The sequence below is a fragment of the Fringilla coelebs genome (assembly GCF_963513975.1).
Source record: "Fringilla coelebs genome assembly, chromosome: 3".
Taxonomy (NCBI): domain Eukaryota; kingdom Metazoa; phylum Chordata; class Aves; order Passeriformes; family Fringillidae; genus Fringilla; species Fringilla coelebs.
In genome coordinates, this window is record NC_140030.1 from 113,711,158 (window position 1) to 113,734,998 (window position 23,841).

The 23,841-nt window shown below is 47.9% G+C and overlaps 2 protein-coding genes across 8 annotated transcripts in view; both read left to right on the forward strand.

Annotated features, from left to right (window-relative positions):
* Positions 1-7,223, forward strand: part of PLCB4 (phospholipase C beta 4) — a 175,399-nt gene extending 168,176 nt beyond the window's left edge. For 6 of the 7 annotated variants that reach the window (XM_084203734.1, XM_084203733.1, XM_084203737.1 and 3 more), the window contains 3 exons: positions 250-336; positions 2,375-2,411; positions 5,171-7,019. In XM_084203734.1, coding sequence (XP_084059860.1) covers positions 250-336; positions 2,375-2,411; positions 5,171-5,259 — 213 coding nt within the window. In that variant the 3' untranslated portion in view covers positions 5,260-7,019. Of the gene's footprint in view, positions 1-249; positions 337-2,374; positions 2,412-5,170; positions 7,020-7,147 lie in introns of those variants that run through there. The other variant, XR_014616088.1, reaches the window with a different exon arrangement.
* A 3,134-nt stretch (positions 7,224-10,357) lies between these two features.
* On the forward strand, positions 10,358-20,772 carry LAMP5 (lysosomal associated membrane protein family member 5). Its single transcript, XM_084202189.1, has 6 exons — positions 10,358-10,959; positions 11,236-11,408; positions 11,597-11,728; positions 11,807-11,912; positions 13,277-13,465; positions 19,622-20,772. The coding sequence occupies exons 1-6, from the start codon at positions 10,920-10,922 to the stop codon at positions 19,798-19,800; spliced, it is 819 nt and encodes a 272-aa protein (XP_084058315.1). The 5' UTR covers positions 10,358-10,919; the 3' UTR covers positions 19,801-20,772.
* The last annotated feature ends 3,069 nt before the right edge of the window (positions 20,773-23,841 follow it).

Consider the following 23,841-nt stretch of genomic DNA (forward strand, 5'->3'; position numbering starts at 1 on the left):
CCTGTGTGTTTGCCAAGTCTATGTATAATGTGCAATATGTATAATATGTATCTAATAATTATATCTATTAATAATATAATAATATTAAGCTTTTATTAAGTTTGGGCGATATACTAGGCCTTCTGTGGTGTTTTATGCCACCTAAATGGGGCAAGACAGCATGCATGTGTGTATCTTTCAAGCAGGTTTTTATTTTACTTGTTAATAATGTGTTATATTCTCCCCCCCATTATTTTCTCTCAATCACAGCTGGCAATGAAGCAGTCAAAGGAAATGGATCAGTTGAAAAAAGTTCAACTTGAGCACTTAGAAGTCTTGGAGAAGCAGAATGAGCAGGTATCTTGTTTTAAAGGCTTAGGAGAAAAGCAAGCTAGAGAAAACAGTAACCAGAGTCAGGCTAAGTAGAATCCTTCTGAATGTTAAGTCCTTACCAAAATGGGGACTTTTTCCTGATCACTACCTACTTTGGGAGTCAAAATGAAGAGGGGACTTAAATGATGATAGAAGCACTAGGTTTGTTTCAGCTGAGCCTGTGGGAGCTGAACTCCTTAGCCAGAGTGCCCTTTCAGCTGTTCAGCCACACTGATACTCCTTAGCCAGATATGACAGTCATTAAGGACCCAGCATATCCATTTTAATTACTCCTCAAAAGTAACTCAGGCAAGTCGGTTTACTTCATTTTGGAACTTACATTTCTAGCACTGATTGAAAAATTAGAGGAGGAACGTGCCCAAAGCGTCACTGAACTCCAAGACAGTGAGTTTGGACTGAATTCTAGAGATGCAGTAGCATGGGGAGTTTTATCTGTACTAATACACCCTTTCCTAATTAAAATACCTTATTATTTTCTGCTAGTTTATAAGCTCTTTTTTTTTTTTAATTGAAAAACTACTTGGCAAGGAAAGGGAAATTCTAATCTTATTTCTGGTGGAAGCAATGCTATGTTCTGAGCAGTTCCCTTGCTGAAAGATTGAGCCAGAAGAGCTGGAATAATTGCATGGACTTGCAGTACTGCACTTAAAAATGTAAACTGCAAGGGGAATATACCCAGCAGTTCAGTGAGGTGAGAGAGAAGGGGAGCATTTAATACCCACTACTGGTTAAGGGCTGTGTACTCACTTCTTTGTTTGGTAAATGTTCAGAACTTGAACTCTCTGCAAGACACCATAGTACAAATTGAAGCCATCTTGCAGAGAGATAGGGAAGGGAATAGAACAGGCAAATCAAGTGTTTCCACTGTCAGGAGAGAGCCCCAAAGCTGCAGCCTGCTGACTTGCAGGGGGAGACAGCACTCTGAGATCTCAGGTGGCTGCCAGCACCGAGCCGCTGCCAGCACCGAGCCCCCGCCAGCACGGCTCTGCTGATCGCTGCACCTCCTCCTGGGTTACACCTCGCATCCCACCCCGATCCCTCACAGGCTTGCTGGAGATGCCATCTCCAGCATCCAGCACGAATGGATCTGGCAGTCAGCCTGCTCCTGAGCAGCATCTAAAGGCAGGGAGGCAGGACCTGGGAGAGGCAGGACCTGGGGAAGGTGTTTGGGCCATGGCAGATCTGTAGTGTCACTGTGATAGCTGATGGGATTGATCCAGAGCTATGGTGTTATCCGTTCTTTCTTTTCACTGGCTTCAGAGAGCTTTGGATCAATTTTTTAAAATACATAAGGAGAGGAGAGAATGAATCTGATTGTACTTTTGACCATAATGTCATAATCATGTTCAGTGTAAGGGAGCTGGGATAAGTGTGAGTCACTGAAGGGTCACCTCTTTGAGCAATTAGATACATCCTCACCTGGGCTTACAGCTCTGCAGCTGAGGGATGGCAGCAGCCTACGGGAGCGTGCTCATTTGCCATTTAAGTCAGATAAATCATCAGGTATTAAATGGAATAAACTCCTCCATGTGCTGGTTATCACTCCTGTGTGGGCTTGTGGGGGCCTCCACCATAGGGGTTGTCCTTAACAGATTTTTAACTCACTCTGATTTGATCCATCAGAGCATATCTTTCCATACATACTGTTTGGACCGTTTCCTTGTAGACCTGTGCAACCCCCAGCTGGCTCTGGAATCACTGTTACAGATGCTGATGTATGGAAGTTAGTTGAATCCAGGGGGTGTTTGTTTAATGTGGATTTTGAAGCACTTTTTTTTCCTGATAGAACAAGGCAAGAAAATTTTCATACAAATATACAGTGGAGAAAAGTGGAATTATGGGTGGAAACAGCCTTCAGTACAAACTGTTGTAAATTTAAATTTGTTTTGTTTTATGTATGTTTTTCTTGCATTAATTTTTCAATCTCACTTCAGTTTTCATTCATTTAATTTGCTTCTTGTTGTATTACTCGATTTTGACATTTTTATTTTTGTACAAACAGCTTTTGAAATCCTGTCATGCAGTGTCTCAAACACAAGGTAGGATGGACGTATAATAAGCAAATTATTATTTCAGTGTGCTTTCCTTCTAAATTAAATCATTATCATTGGAGCCCTCCTTGTAAATGCAACCATTGGGAAGTGCCATTGACACAGTGAGCACAGTGCTAATCTTGTTTGCACACAGATATTTGAGCCTGACACAATATTAGCAGTATTTGTGCTTTAGCATCTGAAATTCAGATGAATATGAACAGTGATGCGCAGAGGAAATATTTAGAGATTAACTTGTACATTAGCTGCTGTTACTGGAAGATCTGCTTAGAGTTCTAAATTGTGTCTCTGAGAGTGTCTATTGATCTAAGAAAAGCATTTTAGTGTTAGCACACATATGATTAACTGCTAATGCTGATAGTCAGACAAAGGGTATCCACATATCTCAGTATGGTAATAAAATAAGTAATTCCACGCTAAGAATAGCCAAATATAGAATAGATGGCTGGAAATAGCTTCCTAGTGTCTGTGGAAGAGCACTTTAAATTTCACTTCAAATTCCAACATGTTACAAGCTCTGGCAATTACACTCTCCGATGTAGCTGTGCTGCTGTGGCTTCCTAAATAATCGTTACTCCAAGAAATCCCTGTTAACCCCTGTGTTTCCAAGGGAAGGAGCTGCACAGGGCTGGAGCATCCCCTTGTGCAGCACTGCCTGATCTGAATTACTCCCTTGAACTGATAACATCTTGCACTACTGACAGCCCCCGCTGTAACAACATTTATGTATGGACACATAATAATGGAAAAAAACCTCTCATTAGGCTAGGGAAAAAATATATTTCTTTTTCTTTTACTGTATGTGTTTCCTAGCTTGTGTGAGATCTCAGTAGAGAGCACCTTGAAAGCAGAGTCCCTTGGCTGCCCCTGACTCCATGGATCCACTGTAGGTTCCAGAAGCTTGTCCTGTTGGGCTGGTGTGTTCCCATTGGAATGCACTCTCTGACCCAGCCTCAGAATGGCACAAGCGAGATCCTCCTCCTCCTCTGCTAGGTGCTAATGTGGTCTTTGAAGCCAGGTTCTCTAAAAGAACTCCATACACAGTACACTGGGACACCGAATATTTATAGACACCGTGCCTGTAGTCAAGTCACAAGCCTGAAACGTGAAATGTGTGAGTCACTGAGGAAAAAACACCGGGTTTTGTTCTATTTGGATGTTTCATTTCACACACAGGCTAAATCCAGCCAACATTTCAGAAGAGGTTGTACATATTGATTTATTTATTATGTTTCCATATTTTCATGTTAAAAATTATTTCTTCATTACTTTCAAGCTTTTTAAGTCATTTAAATGGAGAATGTCAATTAATTTTTAATCATATTTATGATGGTTGCTTTGCTGTTATCATAATTACTTTTTTCCCCAAGAAGATGATAAGGGTGATTAAGCAAGTGCAGGGCTATATTTTTCAAGAAGGCAGGTATGTCACATCTGCATAAATCCACATTTACCTTGAAAAGGAATAGAGGTGCACCCTCATTACTTTAGACCTACATCTGCCCATTTTCAGCTGTGTAAATGTGTGTTTGCACATCCAGAATAGGTGACTCCTTAAGTAGCAGCTTGTATAGCAAAGTTCCCTGTCTAAGCAACTTTACAACTTCTGGGGCAATATAGTTAAAATAAATCAAGTCCCCTAACCATTTTTCCCTGCATGGTGGATAATACAGCAAATACACAAAGAAAATAGCGCTTGGCTTGTCTCTTCCTAAAACTTGTCCTAATGCTCCTGAGTTTGATTGTATAGATGGGTTAGATTACCCTCAGGGTCAATTTATTCAGCATCCTTGGGGTATGGATTTGAATAACTTCCCAGATTGAGAACCCCCAGGGAAAATGGAGATGCTGACTCTCAGTTCCTTTAAACTGCAGAGTTTCAAACCAAAACACGATAACAGGAGGAGAGAATGTGGCTCCATGTGCGTCTGAGAGAGAAAGGAAGGGAATTTGAAAAGTGCCCTCTGAGAGGGGATTCCCAGGCCAGTCACCATTTACACACAGAGCTTTAACTCTGCCTGCAGAGCCCAAGGCAGGCAGAGTTTATAGTGAGGTCTGGCATGTATTCATTGCTGGCTTTTGCATAATGCATTTGGATACAGTTTCAGGTGGATTCAGGGTGCGTAATCCCATGGAGCACATAGCAGTGCTCCATGGGATTACATTACGTGAAAAACACCCCCTCTGTAATCATGAGGATCTCCAGGTCAGAGGAAAACTATTTTTTAAAAATACACAATTTTTTAAAAATGCTACTTTTAAAATCTTGCCTACTGCAAGGGAGATGTTACACTGATGGGTTTTTGTCATTCCTTGTCTTTATGAAAGAAACAAGTCCAGATCATGGACGAATTTCAGGCGTTAACACATTACAGTACTCTCACAACAGCAGTAAGAATACATTCCCAGATATTTCCCATCTGGAAAAAAAATTGGCATCTGCCTAACTTCTTCCCCAAAACTGGCGTTCTGCATTTTATCACACACTTCTTTAGAAAGTCAATCCACGACTCCCAGAATAGAATAAAAAAAAATTTTCTAAGAATTTGTAGATATACGGATTACATCCAATTTTGAAAACAGAGTGACATGGGGTGGGGGGACAAGGGGTGTAAAAATAATGTTGTTACCTGTCCCTTCAGTGTGCTTTGCCTGTGTTTCACTCAGACACTCTCGTGTGAAACGTGCTTCATTGGGAGCAAAAGGTCTAATGCAACACTTCATGCGGCTATTTTGGATTGCAGGCAAAGGAGATGCAGCAGATGGTGAAGCTGGAAGCAGAGATGGATCGCAGGCCAGCAACAGTGGTTTAAAGCCTCAACAAGCAAATTGAAGTTGGAGAGCACAGCATCCTTAAAATGAGAACAAAATTCAAAATAACATTGCTGAGGTTGAGGAGTGGGCTTTTCGTTTGGTTTGGTTTTGGCAGGGGTTTGTTTTGGGTTTTTTTGTTCTTAATATTTCAAAGGTAGCTACGGACCACCAAGTCTTAAGGTTTGCTTTGTTTCTTTTTTAACACTGGGCACTGAATATCCTTTGTTGGATTGCCATAAGAATTTCCTTTGTTCAGAAAAACCCCGACCCGAAGATGAAAGAGCTTTTTAAACCCCATCCTGTTTTCCTTTCTGTATCTCACCAGGCACCTTGCCTGCGTCAGAATCCCAGGATCAGAGCCTCAAAACACAGGAGATACCTTTAGCATCATCTCAGATGGCAACAAAGCTGTAGCTCGAGTGGTGTAATTTCCCATTTGTGTTCTCATGTGTGATGTGCTGTGCAGAAGCCCCGCGCTGCCAGACCCGCCAGGCCACGCCTTCTCAGATGCTCCGCAGCTGATGTCCCCTGAGCCCACTGAACGGGACCTTATGCCAAGTAATAATTAGGAGAGTAAGGAGTTGAGTTTGATTTTAATTGATATTTAAATGGGGTTTTTTTCAGGCAGCAGACAGCAGGCAGTTGAAAGGTAACTACGTATATTCAAAAGTACAGCGTGTACAAAGTCATCGGCCAAATTCATCAGCTGCAGCAGTAACTTGACAAGGTATTTCTGCAGCCTAACGATGTCATTCACAAGTGCCATATCAACTCTGTCAATTCTGAGGGGACCCAATATCCTGTAGAAGTCACTGCAGTGGATAACCTGAGGGAAATACAGTGTATTTGTGCCAAAAGTGATCAGTGCTCTAAGGAATTACGTATTAGGCACTTTAAGAAAAGTTTACATCCTACATTGCTTGTATAGAAATTGCATTTTGATCCTGTTGTTGCAGATCCTGGATACGACAGTTCATTGTAACTTAAAAGATTGTTTAAATGGCTTTTGGCAAAAAAGTTTGTAACTGTGAAAATGTAAAAAGTATTTATACACTTGGGAAACACGACATTGTAGAAAATCACATACGTGTTGCTACGTGATAAAATTAGTAAGCAGAAATGCTAAGAGTATGTTTGCATGTGATACAAATGCTACTCAGGCTGTCATGCCTACTATATGACCACAGTCATGCTACTAGCTGGTAAATACTGAGTAAATGTATGGCACAGAATATTGTTTGATTAATTACAAAGACTTTTAGCATTACAAGGTCTCTATATATATGTGTGTATATTAATTACGTGGGCATTCTTGATACTTGTAGTAAAAGAGAAGTACATAACTAATTTAATTTTACACAGAAGTATTTATGCAGATTTTCAGAATTTCATATCAGGAATAACCTTTTTATGTCCATTAGATAAAAAACCAATTTGCTAATGTGTTAATTTGCATGTTTCCAGAGCTTGCTGTAGTTATATTGCAAAACAATGCATGTAAGCATTCGGCTTGAAATTTGTCCATGCTGCCAATTCAAAGATGACTGCATGGAAAACTGGTAGTTTAGAACAAATCAGATTTCTGATTTCAATGTACTAAGCACCAATTACTTTGTTGTATATGCTTGTACAAACAAATTCTACATATTCCTATAAACAGAATAAATGAAGAGAGATAATTATGTTATTGTCAGTCCTGAGATGAAACTTTCAACTTCTCTAATAAAAACCTTAAAAATTCAAATCCTTTAGTTTTGACTGCAGTGAATTGCAGGGTGGTGGTGTTATTAATTGCAGATTTTTAGCAAGTTGTATTTCCTGTAAAAATGTGCATAGTGTAAATATATTTCTATCACAGCTTATTTAGTCAAAGGAGTCTTTCTTTTTTTTTTTTAATTTTATGTAAGTGATAGAAGCATTGTGCAGCACTAGAGAACTGCCCCAGTGGAGTGCAGCAGCACAACCTGGAAATGCAGCAACCTGAGTGCAGTGTAGCAGCAACTGAGACAGAGGTCAGTGAATCTCTAGGTGTTTAAACCAGAGTTTGAGCAGACTTGTGATGAGTATTCAGAATTCCCATTCTGATGCCACAACCCATGAAGGTAGCTCCTGGTCCTTTATAATGTGTTAAAAGACAATTTGTGTACTGAGAGCCACTCTCTAAGCCTGGCTCAAGTCCTGGATGGAACTGGAAGCAGAAATGTTTTCAGAGCATGCTGGACAGGATTTTTATGGTGATTTTTCTTTTAATTAAAAATTGTACACTGTTGCCTATTGCACGGGTTTTTAGCCTGTAAGGCGGAGCAAATGACAGACCAGGTATGGAGAGAACTGGATGGTGAAGTATCTTAAGCTCATGTAGAGCCCGGCTGGAAAGCCCTGCTAAAGAAACCACTGGGAATGGAGGGCATGTCCCTGAGAAGATCAAACCTGCCTGTTTAATTCCTTGGTGAGCATCCCATTCCCTGAAGGGAAACCACAGGTTTTGGAAGGACAGAAAATACTGTCCAGAGCCTCTGTCTGAGACTGTGCTCCCTGCTCAGCCAGCAGCAAGACATCCATCAATTCAGACAGGAAAATGGGCTTCTGTGAAACTGCCGAGAGGAGACCTCAGCTGCCAGGCTCAGCTCCCCACACTGTTACCTATTTCATCCACTGACAATTTAGCATAAAATGCAGGCAGTAATTTGAAATTAAGTGATGAATTTTGTCAGCTAAGTGTTTTGAAATACTGTTTAAGCAGTATTTGATTCAAAAATTATTTGAAGTTTGGCCGCTAATGTAATGAGGTGAGAATTTCCATTGAGATGAAATAGGCTAATCAATTTGAACATTGATACTGAGTTAAAGCAGTTTAAAATGTCATTCCCTGCCGGGCTGATAGATTCCACTTCAGTGAAATTTCATGGAGGGAAGTGGCAGATTTTCCCTCTCTGAATCGCTTCAGATAAATTCAGCTCAGCTGTGATGGGGAGGGTCATGACACCTAGGCAGCCTGCTATTCTTTCACTTGCACGAATTTGGGGGTTGGTCGTTAGCGTGATTGTTTCCAGGTGGAGGCCTATTTAACCCCTGTACCCACCTGTATGCAGTTAAGAAATCACCCAAAATCACCCTCAGGTGCTGCCTGTGAAACCAGCTGCAGGTGGCAAAAACGATTGGACCTAAAGCCCTGTGTCTGCTGTCTGTGGCAGTAGTGGTCCCAGCGCTGCAGCCTGGCTGTCCCCGTGCTGTGTGCTCCCTTCCAGCAGGCTGGTAAGAGCTGTTATGTCTGGTAATTGGGGGCAGCAAGGGGGATTCAGCCTTCAGAGATACCCAGGTGGCCTCCAGAGCCAGGGATAAGGGCAGGTGGCAGGGCTGGTTTCAGGGGGCCTAGTCTGGGACCATAAACGGTCCCTGGTCGCAGCATTTCAGGGTGGCTGGTGCTGCACTGGCTCCCTCGGATTAGACCTTTCTGCTCTGTGTTTTGGGGATTGCTCGGTGCTAGGAAGTCTTGGGCCTTTCCCTTTTATTTGCCACGGAGAGCAGGATGAAGGCAGCTCTGCAGGCTGGAAGTGGCAATCGTCCCTGGAGCTGAAGGCTTTGTTGTGCTGTGCGGCTGGGGGAGCGCAGTTGTGGGCTGTGGGGCAGCCTTGCCCCTGCATCCAGCGCAGCTGCTCTCTACCAGCTGCTCCCTGGGCCCTCCTGCACAGGCTGGATGCAGGGGTGGCTGCTCACAATCATGTATTTTGGGCCTTAAAATCTACCTAGAAACCTCAAAAAGGCTGGAAACGAAATAGTGGAGTAGAGAAGGAAATAAAGGGTAGTCAAACACTAAGTTCATCAGTGTAGGACCTGGGGAAGCCAGACACTAAAATCACCACAGAAATACAGCTTGTTACAGTCAAAGGTTATATTTTCTAGAAGATTAAATATTTTTCCCTTTATATAGTCCCCTGAAATTATTACCCATAGGTTAATCCTGTACCACAACTGACACAGGTCTGACGATGTGCAGGAATGGCTTTTTATCATGAAGCAGGAGAGAGAGAGAAGGAAATGGTCAGAATTTATTTAATATGTACAGAAAGCAGAAAAGAAATTTAAATATTATAGTTTAAAAAAAAATGTTCCTTTAGTATCAGTTTTTATTGTTTAAAAAAGCCATTTCCCAGCAAGAAAGCCCCTCTGCATGTGTGTGCCCTGGCAGAGAAAGGGCAGCTGCCCACAATCAAAACTCACCTTGCAATGTCTTGCTTTGCAAAACCTTGGACCGTTCCCTCCAGATGCCTTTTCCTGAACTAGAAATGTGGATTGGTAGAGAATCCAGTAATGCTATCACTCCGGATCGCTGCTGTCCCTTTGGCTTTTTACCAAAAAAACATCCTCAGTGTAGGGCCCTTCATCCCCACTGCTCCTGGGACTGGAGTCGCTGTAAATCGTAAATATTTGGATGTGCTCCTGATCCTGGGGCAAGAGTGGCAGCGCGTTAAAACTCCAAAAATAGGTCCCGGTGAGAGGGGGGAAGAAATATTTCCACGTGGCATCACCGGAGCAAGGGAGCAGCAGGGGAGCCGGCCGCGCTTCCTCCGCACGGAGCGGCGGCGCAGCCGGGCGCTCCGGGCTGGGATCGCCCGCTCCTCCCGGCCAGCGCCGCCCCTGGCCCGGCTGGCAGCGAGGGAGGGAAGGCGCTGCCTTGGCTCGGAGCTGAGGGGCCCGGAGCCGGCAGGGCAGGGGGCGGGCAGTCCCCCGTGCTCCCTCCCCGGCCCGCAGCCCCCTCTCCGCTCAGCGCCGGGCCTCGCTGTCTCGCACCTTTGACCCGGCCAGGGACAAAACCCTCCCTGAGTGCCCCGGCTCAGCCGGCGCCTGTCCCACCTCCGAGGCGCACCTCCTGCCTGTCCCCCCCAAAAACGCCTGCGCGGGCCGTGTTGTTTCTGTTTTAAAGCACCTGCTCGGGCTGTTGGGCTTTATGTTACGGTGCGCGATGTGGTTTGTGACATCTCAGAGCTCAGGTGTGCCGATGGCCGTTCACAGAAGGATGCGAGTTTGCTTCCGACCTTGCCACACAAAAATAACCGCACGTTTCTTCCTAAATTAACACGCGGAGCAGCTGTTCGCTTTCACCGAAATTAGTGACGCTCTGTGAGCAGCCGGCACAGGAATAGGTATCCCCTCCTCCATCCCGCCGGCCTCTCCGGCAGGGACCGCCGCCACAAGCCCGGGGCGCGGGGGTCCCGGCCCCGCTCCCAGCGCCGGGGCAGCGGGGCGCGCTCGGGGTGAGCCCGGCTCCGCTCCAGCCGCGCGTCGGGCGGCCCGAGCTCCCCGCGGGGATCCCCGGCAGCCCCTCCGCGGGTGCTGCGGGGCCCGGCGCCGGAGGGGGGGAATCCCTTCTTCCCTCCTCCCCGCCCGGCTGAGCGTACGCCCCGTCCCTCGGCGTGGGCGCTCCATCAGCTCCGCCGGCATCTCCCCTCCTCCTCCTCCCCCTCGCACACCCACACACTTTCCCCGTCCCTCCTCCCCGCCACTCCGCAGCAGAGTGCTTTTGCAGCCTGTGAGGCTCCTGAGGAAGGAGGTGTGCGGCTTTTTTCCCCCCTCCTCTTTATTTTTAATTTTTTCTTTTTTCTTTTCTCCGGAGCGGACCTTTCGGAGGAGCAGGAGCAGCTGCAGCAGCCGCTGCCACGCCGGGATCGAGCAGGGAGAATGGCCGGGGGGCGTCTCCCGGGGCTGCTTTTCATCTTGCGTGAGTACCTGGGTGGCGAGTCGCGACACGGAGTCCTGTCGCGACCAGGCACCCGCTGGCGCTGACGGACTCGGCGCTGTCACGGCGCCGGTCTCGCATCACCGCCACTGACTGCCACACCGCGTCCACCTGCTCTTGTCGCGACAGGAACGCCCCGTCGCGATAGAGTAGCTTGCTCCAGCGGGCTCGGGGGTGGCGGGGGGTGTTAGGGTGAGCTGCAGAGGCTCGGGGCGCCGGGCCCGGGGCTGCCGGCGCTCAGCCCCGCTGTGCCCGCAGACGCCGCGGCTCGCCTGGCCGCCGAGCAAGAAGTTGAAAACCTCTCCGGGCTCTCCCCTAACCCCGAGAAGGACATCTTCGTGGTGCGGGAAAACCGGACGACGTGTCTCATGGCCGAATTCGCCGCCAAGTTTATCGTCCCCTACGACGTGTGGGCCAGCAATTATGTGGACGTGAGTGGGGGCCGGGGGCGGCCCGGGGGGTGCGGGGCTCCAGCAGGACCGGGGACGGCAGGGCACACACACACGCACACATCTGCCGGTACTTTCGGAAAGTCCTTTATTCCCTCCGAGGATTTTCAGCCGGGACAGGGAGGGGGGGACTCGGGGGTCGCCCCGCTGAGCCCCGCTCCCTTTTGCAGCTGATCACGGAGCAAGCCGATATCCCGCTGTCGCGGGGCGCCGAGATGAAGGGCAAGTGCGGCACGAACGAGTCGGAGCTGGAGCTCTCCTGGCTGGACCAAGCGTACACCCTCAAACTCTCCTTCCTGAAGGTACGGGCTGCCCGCACGCCGGAGCCGGGCCGGGGGCGCGGCGGCTCCGCGGGGTCCTGACCGGCCCTGTCTCGGCAGGAGGGGCACAACACGTCCCGGGGCCCGGAGGCGTCCTGGAAGCTCAGCCGAATCCAGTTCACCTACGACACCTCCGAGCGCACCTACTTCAAGGATGCCGTCAGCCGTAAGCGCCCGGGCTCGGGGATTAAGGGAGATCCCGGCGGGCGGGCGCGGGGAGCGCTCCGCGGGCTGCTCCGAAATGTAGCTTACGGGAAAAGGAAACCCCAAATCCTCCCGACAAAGCCGCGACTAGCTGCCGGGTTTAAACCGCGTGTTTTAGGGCTTTTCTCTCCGCTGTTTTTTTTTGCGGTTTTTTTTTTTTTTTTTTTTGGCCCTTGTTTTTAATCACCGCAGTTGCCGGGGGAGGGAGAGCCCAGCTCTGCCCCTTTGCTGCGCTGTCGTATGGGACCCAGGGTCCGAGGGGTGGGACAGGGAGACACCTGGGCTGGAAAAGCTTATCTCCTTTCCTGTCAGGAGATTGTTTTTGAGGTTAATCCTGATGATGGTGGAAAAGCAGCAGTTCTCCAATATACCTGAGATTGACATTAGTATCATACCCCTACACACCTCCGCACCCAGCAGCCTCCTCTTTTCTCACTGGGTTTCCATTCTTTTGGTTTTCATTTTGTTTTTATTTAATTTCGGCTCAGAAATGTGTTGTCTTGAATTGAAGAATGAAACATTGTCACTTGCAAACAGTTCTCCCCTCAGGATTTTCCAACTCCAGTGAATCGGGCGTTTAGAGTTGTTGCCATAAGGCATGCTGCTTCTGGGGCTGTTTTTCCCACTGTTTGAGCCCCTAAAGCACGGAGCTGGCCGTGCCGCATCAGCCCCTGCCCGTGTGAAGCACTGATTGCCTTTTTGTGCTGCTGGAGGGGAACAAAGGGCTGCAGAAGAGCGGGAGGTGGAAGATACCCCTCATTCCGCCTGGCTCAGCCGCAGTCGGCCTGTGCTTGCAAAACAAGCTCGGTGTGACGGGAAAATATTTTCTCTAGTTTGTACTTGGGTGAAACGGTCCCGTTGTATTTCAGGAAGGGCTTTGTGGCCTGTCTTGCTTTGCGGGGTGGTCCCCAATGGCAGCGCTCCTTCCCACCTGGATTCAGAGCCCAGGTGCAGCCTCAGAAATGGGTGTTTCCCAAATGCGGGGAGCACGGCCGCAGTCCCGGGCTGCGCCCTGAGTGCCTGGGAACGGAACCGTTTCACCTGACGGACTCCAGGCGCTGTGACAGGAGCGGAGCTGGCGGCAACAGGGCCAGCTCTGCGCTTTGTGGAACAGCTCCTGCGCTGGGAGCCCATCCCGGTGTGGGAGCTGCCCTGGCTGCGTGGGTGTCCCACAAAAGCCGGGTCCCAGCCCGGGAGGACACTCCGGAGCGGCAGGGCGCTGCTGCCGCATTGCGCCCCGGCCGTGTCACGCCCGCGTTCGGTTCTGTGCCTCTGTTCCTGAGGCCCCTCGGGGCCGGGCCTGACCCGTGTGTGTCCCCTGGCCAGCCGGGAAGCACACGGCCAGCTCGCACCGGCTCTCGGCCCTGGTGACCCCTGCCGGGCGGTCCTACGAGTGCCAGGCGCAGCAGACCATCTCCCTCGTCTCCAGCGACCACCAGAAGTCCGTGCAGCTCCTGCTGTCGGAAGTGCGGCTCCAGCCCTTCGACATCCCCGCGGACTTTGTCTTCAGTGAAGGTAAGGAGCAGGCAGAGGCACGTCCCGCATCCCCGACGTGCTGATGCTGTCACGGCCTTTGGGGATGTTGCAACCTACTGAAGGAATTTGGGTCCCACCTTTTCCAGGGCCACCTTCTCTTCACTTCAGCCTGTTACCAGTGCTCCCTGCAGTCCCTCCAACCCATTCCTTGCCTCTGTGGTCCCCAAAAGGCTTTACAAATTCAGCCCAGCTGCCAAAACATGGGCTATCGTTGTATGTACGTTGGCTTCTGTAAGTACTTATAGAGTCAGATTCCCAGCAAGCCCCAATGCAGCATCCCTGGGGAGCCCTGCAAGGCTGAGGTGTCTCCTCTGCAGCACAGAAATGCTTCAGCACAGCCCCAGGGGCTCCTTAGGGCTGCTGCACGCTGGGGAAGCTTGGGGCTGCAGTGGCAGGGTTTGCTGGGGTGCAGGTTCCTGGCTCCAGTTTGATTAATGCCCATTGTGAGGGGGAAGGAAGCGTAACAGGGACCTCAGTGAGGCTCCCTGAGCACCAAACACATGGGATGCCATTCTGCTTCTGGGATTCCTTAACATCTGTGGTGGAGAAAAGAAAAGCTGAGTTAAAATATGCTCTTTGTAAGAGCCAAAGGGTTGCACTGGAGCCTGCAGCAATGCTGCCATGGGACAGGATTCCTGCAATCTCAGGTTCCTTTATCCCAAGGAACCCATGGTGCTCCTCCTCCCTGGCTCCCCCTTGGCTTTCCCATCAGGCTGAATGAGGCAGTGTAGTCATACCTGGATGAGGTCAGACCAGTCCCAAAGCATTAAAATTAGTTAAGCCCGCTATTGTAACCAGGTGCAAACAAAATGTGTAATGGCCAACTCTTTTAATAATGAGTTAGAAAATGGTGGTATTCAAGCCTAGCATTAAAAATGTGGAGCTTTATTATTTTGCTTGTGGGAAATGTTTTGGAACACAATGAAAGCCCAGCACTGACTGCAGAGCTGAGTGGTTGCACTCACGACTCACATCCTCTCACTGATGTTGTAAATTCGTGCTGCTGCATGTGCTGGCAGAGCTCTGCCTGGCTGAATTACTCACAGCAAGGCCAGTGTAATACTGAGTAGGTTTTATCCGTGGGCAGGGTGTTTTTGTATCAAAGTAGTACCACATTTTTCTTAGATTTACAGGGAGAAAAAAGTAGGACCTAATAGTTTGCTGTAATGTTTTTGTTGGCATAGCTTTACCCTCTTTTTCCTCCTATGGATCCAGGATTCCTGCACTCAGGGTTGGGCTGGGCAGACCTTGGGGCTGAGAACAGCGTGTTTCAAATCTGCAAGGCTGTGTCTCTGTGATACCAACCTCGTGAAGTCCTAGAGCTCCCAGTTAAAACAACCAAACTCGGGGCTCACTGCCAAAGGAATCTACCTGCTGTTTTCATGATATGCTCATTCCTGTCAGGCAGCAAATTTGTTTTATTTTGTTTTCTCTTTTGTTGCTGTAGCTTGGTGAGCTTTCCTTATTTCCAGCACACAAAGACATGATGTTGCTTTAGCAAGCTTTAAACACATGGAGGGAATTCCTCTCTGGAGGACAGCAAGGCTTCTCTCTTTGTCAAGCTCAATGGGGTTTTCTGTAGTTGTTGCTCTCATTATTTAATTACACTCCTTTTTGTTGAATTGCACTGGAAGTTGTGCAGCAGAGGTGCAGGGGTGGTCAGAGGTGCTGGGAGGTGATTCATCAGTGGAGCTCCGTCCAGGGCGCTGCCACTCTCCCAGCTCCGCGTTCCCTCCAGAACATGGCAGAGCAGCATCCTTTGTGGGGCCTGAGAACCACTGCCAATCTCAAATTACAGTAATTAGCCTTCTCCTTTTTGCTTCATTAATTTCCCATTAGGTAAAATTCCTATTAATTATGAACAAGCTACAGAACATTTTAAAATATTTTGGAGTAGAGCAAGAGACCCGCTAGAGCGGAAGACTCACCAAGACACAGGAGGGTTGGGCCCCTTTTTCCACAGAGAAATGGGGGAAAGATTTCTTCACTAGTCCTGACACTGTCCTGGCAGGGATAGGTTAAAAAGCTTGTAGGGAACGATTGGACTATCTTAGGTTTTTTTAAATGCTTAAATTCATGTGCTAGAGGTTTTTTTGGTTTTTTTTTTTTTTTTGAGACACTGCTTCCAACCTTCACAAATCCACATTTATTTATTTATTTATTTATATTTTTATTTTTCAATAGAGAAGCAGCAGAATTTTTTTTCAATCAGACTTTGCTAATTTATTTTTTTATAATAGGGAAAGCGTGTGTACATTTTTTAGCTTAGAAGATGAGTAAAATAAGAGCTGGATCAAGAGGGTGGGAAAAGATTTAAACTGATGAAAGAACCCCAGAGAAAGTGTCAGGTCTTTTGATTTTATATCTAAAAATTTGAATATAAAGCAATATGATGAAAAATACTAATACAAAGGGATACAACAGCTGATAATCAGGGACTGGGATCCTGGGGTGGCTCAGAGGGAGCTGTGACCTCCCACTTGAGGGCCACGTTTCCTCAAGAGTCCTTTGCTCCAAGGTGTGCAACCACTTTTTAAAAAGCACCTGGTCCTTCTTTCTTTAATTTTTTAAGGTGTTTACTCACAAACTCCCATCTCAAAATCCCAGAAACCTTGTCACGCCGGACACAGCTGGGCTGTTTTTCCCCCCTTGGGACGATCCCTGCGCTGATGCTCGTGCTGGTGGCGCTGCCTGCGGGAGGGCGCTGTGCCTTGCCGGGTTGTTTGCCGTGTGTGCTCTGCAGAAGGATTCTGGAAGGGGAAAATGGGCTCTTAGGTGGTTTCACAGCCCGTACTGGAATTGGGCGAGCGCTCACCATAGAAACCGTGGCAGTACGTGAGCCTGGGAGGAGGCACAGCACAAAGCAGCGGTGAGGAACGCACCTCACTGAACCCCTCCTTTGTATCCTCTGCAGTCGTGTCGCACGGGGCAGGGACTGGGGGCGGCACCACCCTGCCAAAGGGGTGACCCCGCCGTGCTCGGGGTGCAGCAGAGCTCCCAGCATTGCCCCAACTTCCTCCTTATTGCCAGGGACCTTCTTGCTTCCCTGGACTGAGGGTAAACCCCAGGAATTTGGGAAATGCTGAGATCCTGTGACCTGGAGCAAAATACTGGGGAAAATTTGACAGAAAGGGCTGTTTACCTGCAGGGTCATTAAATTTTGAAATCGTGGCTGTTCCCTGTGCAGTGGTTCTCTGTTTGTCAAGCATCAACCTACCCATACTTGAGGGGGTTGAACATCCGTCCAAATTTGTCTGCCATGGACTTTATGCAAACCCTTCTCTCCTCCTGTTCCCCCTTTACCTTTTCCTGTGCTGATGGAGCAGGAATGATACCTGCTGCCCAGCTGCCTTCCTGCTGTGTTGTGGACCTCAGTGCCTTTGCTTTGTATTCTTGGGGTGAAAAATGCTGTTTAAATGTTAAGGTACCTTGTGAAAGTGTGAAAATGTGAAAGTATTTTTATTTGTTGTAAAATTATGTGGATTAACATGATATTAATATTAAGACAGAGAATTAACCTTCCTAGCAGTCAGCACCCAGAGAGCCTCACTTCTGCTGCAGATGTGTTTGTGCTTTGCCCTTCCCAGTGCCTACTGGATCCCCCCATTCCCATTCCCCCTGCAGTCTCCAAAGAGCCCAGGCTTTGGTGGTCTGCTCCAAAAGGAGAAAATGGATGTTTCTGGTGAGGAGCAGGGGTGGGTAGGGCAGAGGCAGCTGCTCTGCCCAGGGAGGTGCAGTGGGTTCAGCTGCGTTTAGGGATGTGCTGCTGGAGACTGACAGCTTTGCTTGGCGCTTTTTTTTTTTCCTCCTTCCTCTTGGCTTTCTTTATCATTTTATTTTATTTTAATCCTCTTTAAAATAGTGTCAGGATAAAGAACTGTCTTCCCTGGTTGCTTGCAGGAGCTGACACCTTTTTGAGTTGTGACACAGACCCTTAAACACAGCCATGGCTTTCTGTGGACCACGGATCTCTGGCCACGTCCTCTGGCATGTTTTGTGCCCTGCAGCCAGTTTGCTTTGGCAACATCTGGTGGAATTCAAATGTTACAAGTGGGTGCTTTAGAGTTGGGTCTGTTTTCTGCACTGGTGCTTTTAGCTTTGCCTTCTCCACTGGCTGCAGCCCCCCACATCCAGCCTGTTCTCCTGGAGCGTTCCTGTTTGGGGAAAGGTGCAAGGAAAACGTAGTGTGTGTTTGAGCACGGGGAATCCTCTCAGCTGGCTTTCCAGCAGCTTTCTTTCCATCTTCTCTTGGGTTTCAGCTAAGCCACTTCCCAAGCAAAAATCAGTGTCCAGCCAGAGTGATCTTGTGCTGATTGGCACCTCAGCACAGCCTGTCTGCAGCCATGGGGGGGGTGCACAGGAGCTCCTGGAGCTTGGATCATTCCCATGGGAAGGATTCCCATGGGTGCTGCTTCGTACCTGTGGGGAGTGGGGTCAGAGCAGCCCTGGCCCCACAGCACTGCCCCGTGAGTGGCTTTTCCTGCAGTCAGCTCAGCCTGGCCTTCTGTCCCTGTGAGCTGCTCAGGCCTTAGCATCCTGAACTGGGAACAGTTCCACAGAGCACTAGAAACCCAATTTTGGGAGCTAAGTAATCATCAGGATTTCTCCCCCCATTCTCCTTACTACAAACAAACAAAACCCCTGCATTGCAGCAATTGCTGAGTCGCCTGTGCCACAGTCCTGGTGATTAATCACTCCTCTGGTGAAACAGTGAGCAACTGGAACTGAAAAGGACATTCTTGTCTGTTAGACAACATTCCACTTCTGCTTTTTTTTACCTCATTTACAGCTTGAAATGTTTCCTGATGCCATCGCTGGCAGGAGGCTGCACTCCAGGACGTGGTGGAGCTCCTGGAGGTGCCAGCACCGCTGGAGATGAGTCCCTGCTGTCACCTCCTGCCTGGGCCTGGGGCTCTCTGGGTTTCTCCTGCTCTTTGCCACATGCTGTTAGATTTGTGGAGCGTTTGCTCTTCGTGGTTATTGCAGATCTCTGCAATCAGCAGCCCGGGGGACCCATCTGGACAGTCTTTAGCAAGGGGGAATTTGTGGTGCCCTTTGTATTTGTTCATCTAACACACAGCTTTTCTGTTTTCCCTTCCCCCCCCCCCCCCCCCCCAAAGTTGTCATTGTTTTCAGCACATTTCTAATGCAATGAAGACAGAGAATTGTCCTTCCTGTAGCACGTACCCTTTTTTCCCCCCCCAGAACTGGCATTTTTCTTCTTTTTAGCCTGGCAGCCCCATCTCAGCAGCATGGGCCCTGCCTGTCCATCAGCACAGAGAAGCAACAATCATGTGGGGGAAAATGTGCATCATGATCCTGTCACCCTGGCCTGCAGTGGACTCTGGAGGTGTAAGGGAGCTGAGCCAGGATTAGCAGTGTCCATGTTTCGTGACCTTAGTGGCCTTTCCAAGCTCAACAGAAAAGTATTTTCCCAGTGTATCACTATTTTCTATTGGTTTATTAGGCTGTGGCAGGACTCATCAGCCAGAGACAAGAACACTGGCAGGGCTCACATTGCTTCTGCTGCTCCTTTGCTGTATTTGGTGGACAATGTGGGGTGCTGGGGTGCTGTTTGACACAGACACGTGTGTGTGCTCTGCCAGGGCTGGAGCCGTGTCCCTGGGGAGCTCACAGAGAGGGGCAGTGGTGCTGTTGGACCTCTGCCAATTTGCAGATAGAGGGGGAATCTCTGGGTGATGTGCAGGGCGAGTCTGGTGCAGAATTAAAGCCTTACTGATGCTGAGGCCTCTCCAGACTCTCTGCCTGAATAAACAAAGCAGCTCTTCGGGCACTCGGGAGCCTCAGGCTTTGGCTGCCCCGTTCCCAACAAGGCCATCAATGTGTGGCAGAGAGGGCTGAGCTTATGGGCATGGGAGTGTTTTTCCAGTGCGTGGGCTGGTTTGATAGATGTAGCCTCTCCCTGCGTTGTGAGTGATTCCACTTTGCTCCAAGCAATTGATTTTCTCCCTGGGGCTCTGCAGGCAGCTGCGGCTGCTCCGTCCAGTGCAGAGCCGTGACCGGGGAGCCACAGCTCACAACATCTCAGCCACGTCCCTCTTCCCCCTCTTTTCCCTCTTCCTTCCCCTGCAGAGTCTCAGCCATGTCCCTTTTCCCCTCTTCCTTCCTCTGCAGAGCACAAGTGCCCGGTGGACCAGCGGGAGCAGCTGGAGGAAACGCTGCCCCTGATCCTGGGGCTGATCCTGGGGCTGGTGATCGTGGTCACCCTCGGCATCTACCACATCCACCACAAGCTGACAGCCAGCCAGGTGCAGATCCCCCGGGACAGATCTCAGTACAAACACATGGGGTAGGAGCAGCACCGGGCAACCCGAGCACTGATCAGGTAGAAAAAGCAAAAGCACTTTTTTCTGTGGCTGAGGAAAGGTTCTGGGGGGGCAAGGGATGGTATTCACAGCACCTAATCCTGGGTGTTTCCTGGAGACACTCAGGCTAAGGCTTGGCTCTCACACAGCCTCCGTAAGGAGAGTCAGTGTCTGAGGTGTCTGTAGGTGGTTTGAATACCTTCTTTAAGCAGCTGGGCTGATCATCTGGAAACAGAAATGCTTCACATGTCAGAGTTTCACACTGGGAGCACAATTAGCTTTCTTGTTTTGTTTATTTTTTCCCTTTTTCCCATCCCAAGAGATTCTTACCTCCCCCTGCATCACTTTTGGAGCATTCAGCCCTCCGCGTTCCTGTCTGTGCAGGAAGCAGGGCTGGGAGACAGAGCCATTGCACAGGGCTCATTCAGGCCCTCTGATGAAGGGACTCAAACCACATCCCCAAGTTTGCACTCATGTTAGGAAAAGCATGGAGGCAAATGCAGGTGTGCTTTGGGAAAAAAAAAATAAATTTAAGGTCAGTAACTCCAGTGGAGCAGATCACAGCTGTGGAGCTGACCCCACACCGAGACTGGGTGAAGAAAGTTTGTTTTTGCTTCCTGAGCCACATCTGAAGTAAACTTAGAAAAAAAAAAAAAAAGAAAAAAGTATTGATACACAAATTATAAAGTGCCGTGCTACTGCAAGTCAACTGAGAAATGCTTCTGGCTGGGCATCCTGCACGTATTGTGATTGTGGTTGAGATGTTACATTGCTACCTGCAACTGATAATTTTCACAACAAAACAAAAAAAAAAAGAGAAAAAGAAAACAGTATTGTTAAAGTTACTATGCAGATTATTCAGGTATAATCTAATGTAACAGAAAAATATAAGGGAACCCTTGAAATCTCTCCATAAATGTAGACGATTTTTAAAATTAATTAAAACATGTACATACATAATGCTTGATTTGCCTTCTTAATTTGAAATGAAGTAATGCTTTGAGCTCACTCCACGGTACCAATGGAATCAGAACACAAATGCATCATCTGAGTGGATGGCACACGTAGGATTTATTTCCAGCAGTGGTTGTGCTGCAAATGGCTCAGTGAAGACACGGTGGTGGTTCGGTGTTCTGTGATTTGTTGGTTGTCCCTAATTTTCTTCTATCTTTTGGTTGTTTTTCCTGTGTGTTGTGTGGGCAGTCATGTGTTTTATTCTGGTATAGTCCAATTCCTACTGAGCCCTCTGACTCTACTTGGCTCCAGCATTACCTCAGCAGGACTTAGTCCAGGCCTTGTGTCAATTTAGGGTGTGGAAAGCACTTCTTTGTTCTTAAACTGATTTAATTCAGAGGCTTGATTGTTTTCTTTCAGCTTAAAATTCAATCAAAAGTAGTAATTTCAATGTTGGAAAAAGGTAAGAGAAAAAACTTAACTGTTCTTTAATGCTGTAGTCTCCTCTAAAATGTATGGGTTTTTTGAGGAAGGTGGATGCAGCAGAAGCCTTCCTTTAGTCCTACCTCATTCCTGGTCTCATTTCTGTGTTATGCTCAGCTGTTTTCTCATTTGGATGCAAAAAGCAAAATTATGGCACTAACAATGATTGTGGCTTTGCCCTTTTCCTTTAGAACTGCACTGAAAGGTTCCTGGGTAAGCTTTAGACTGACCAAGTGCCACTGCCTACAATAAGCTGGTAATTAAAAAAGAAAAGAAAAGGTTCTTTTAGAGGCAGTTAGAAAAAGCCAGGGGTAGCAGGAGGGTGAATAAAAGGATTAAAGGTTCATCCTTAATAGAGAGGAGCTTTGTCCTGCCTCACCCTTGTCTGCCCTGGGGCCAGGCAGGCTGTCCCAGCCAGCTCCCATCAGCCTGGCGCATCTGCCACTGTGACCTCCCAAAGAATCATCCAATACAAAAAGGAAGCCAACAGCTGAGCTGCAGATGCCGGAGGAGCCCCTCCACTGCCACTTGTCTCCTGGAGAGGCCGCTCTGGCGAGGGGCTGTGGGAGAGATGGGAGAATGCCCCCACCTGGAGCCATGCCAGTCACCCAGAGGACAGTCCCCCCTGGGAAGGGGGGTTCAGGGGGTCCCATGGAGCTGCTGAAGGCAGCAGGGGCTGGGCCTTGCCTGGGCTGCTGAGTGTGCCTGCAGCAAGGCAGGGCTGGGGACACCGTGCCCAGGCTGCTCTGGGGGAGGCTGTGCCCTGACCAGGTGGAGCTGCTGCTGGTGGCAGTCCCTTGCTGTGGCTCCTCCTGGGAGCACGACCTGCCTGCTGTAACAGGGAGCTGCTCCCAAACATCTGTGTGGATTTCAGATGGAAAAAAGGCTGACTGTGGTGGCCTCTGTGACCTGTCTGTAATGCATCCTGCAGTGACCCTGCCAGGGCGCTCACAGGGACTGTCCCTGCCTGAGCCCAGAGCCCTGAGGTGGTGGCAGTGGCCATTGGATGGGGACAAACCCCCAAAAGCTGATGCTGCTCCTGGGCCTGCTTGAGGGCTTCTGCTGCTTTTCCTGGCAGATGAAGGTTTCCCTTAGGAAGACTGGGCATCACCTTCAGGGGGTGAGTGTGTCTGTAAGCCATTAGGAACACAGTTCCAGGAATGCAGTAATTAATTTCTTGATTTTCTGAACTGACAGAAAATATTTTTTTGGTTGAGCTGAAATGTTTTTGCTTTTTGGGGAAGAAAGGAAAAAGAAACACTAATTTAATGTCAGTGACAGTTTTTGCCCCAGACTGAAGCATCTTGGTTGAAAAAAAAAAAGTTGTTTAAGCTTTTGGGTGAAAACCTTTTAAAATCTTTTCATTCTCCCCATCCTTTTGTTCACATTTACTAAAATTGATCTGAATTCTCTATTGCTTTAGGCTTTTCAAGCCTATTTATGAAAAATTATTTATGAGAGAGATTATGTCCAACTTCCCTCTTGCCTGTCAAACTGCAGCAGCATCTTCAGGATGGCAGCACTTTGTTGTGATTTAATTTTGTATTTATTGATGGCTTTTTATGGGTGAGCTGCAAATTGAAAGCTTTGCTTTCCTAGATGTTTATGAACACAGCAGTAGAAGGTGGATAAATACACCTTATCACCCTACTGAGCTCTGCAAGGACCTGTAATAATTAGGCACTTACTAAAGCAGCTGCTAATGACTTACAGAGTACTTGTGATTAGAACTTTAATTATAAATTATTGATGTATTGCTGAGGAGGGGGCTGACCTAGCCAGTAAACGTCCTGGCCTCTGCTACCACGGTGAGGAGTATTTGGCAGTAGTTTTAGAACTGTGGGCTCAGAAACAGCCACCATTCCCTAGTGACAGGTGGGAATCATTTCACTGGAATAGCAGCCTCAGCTTCTGAGTGAATGGATGCTCTTCACATCCTTATTTGTTTGTTTTTAGGTGACGGCATTACATTTTTTCGAGGTACTTTGAAGTATTTACTGATGTCAGAAACCAAAAGTAATAGTCACCTGTGAGACTTGAAGGTAGCAAATAACATTGTAGATTCATCAGCTGACTGGTGCTGCTGGGGGAGCTGGGAGGAACAGCTGTCTGCAGGTGTGAGAGACCGTCAGCTGGGAGCCAAAAACTGGGGGTGTGTACGGCAAAGAAAGAAAGGGATTGCTTAGGGGATAGAGAAAGGAAGGTGGAAATGCACTCACACTTAGAAATCACTTGGGGCAGCTCTATAAATCACTATTTATACATATGAACCTGTATCATACACATGTGTGTCTTGTGTGTTTATATGTATATTATAAGAACACTTTTTTCTTTGTTATATATATAATATATATTATAGGAATAATATAGATATAAATAATAATAATATGTTTATATATATTATAAGAACACTTTTTTTCCTTTGTTATCTGCTTGGTCCAGTACCGTGGGACTGAGTCAAATCTATAAAGTAGAAAAAAAGCATGGAGGATAAAAAAAAACCACACTGAAACTTAAAGTGTTCATGAATGAATTTATTTAACTTGCATGTGCATTTGTGTCACCAGTAGCTGGTGTTCACAAAAAAACCCC

Coding starts and splice junctions, on each gene's coding strand:
- LAMP5 (XM_084202189.1), top strand. CDS start 10,920: ATGGCCGGGGGGCGTCTCCCGGGGCTGCTTTTCATCTTGC. Junction 10,960..11,235: donor GGGGCTGCTTTTCATCTTGC/GTGAGTACCTGG, acceptor CTGTGCCCGCAG/ACGCCGCGGCTCGCCTGGCC. Junction 11,729..11,806: donor TCAAACTCTCCTTCCTGAAG/GTACGGGCTGCC, acceptor CTGTCTCGGCAG/GAGGGGCACAACACGTCCCG.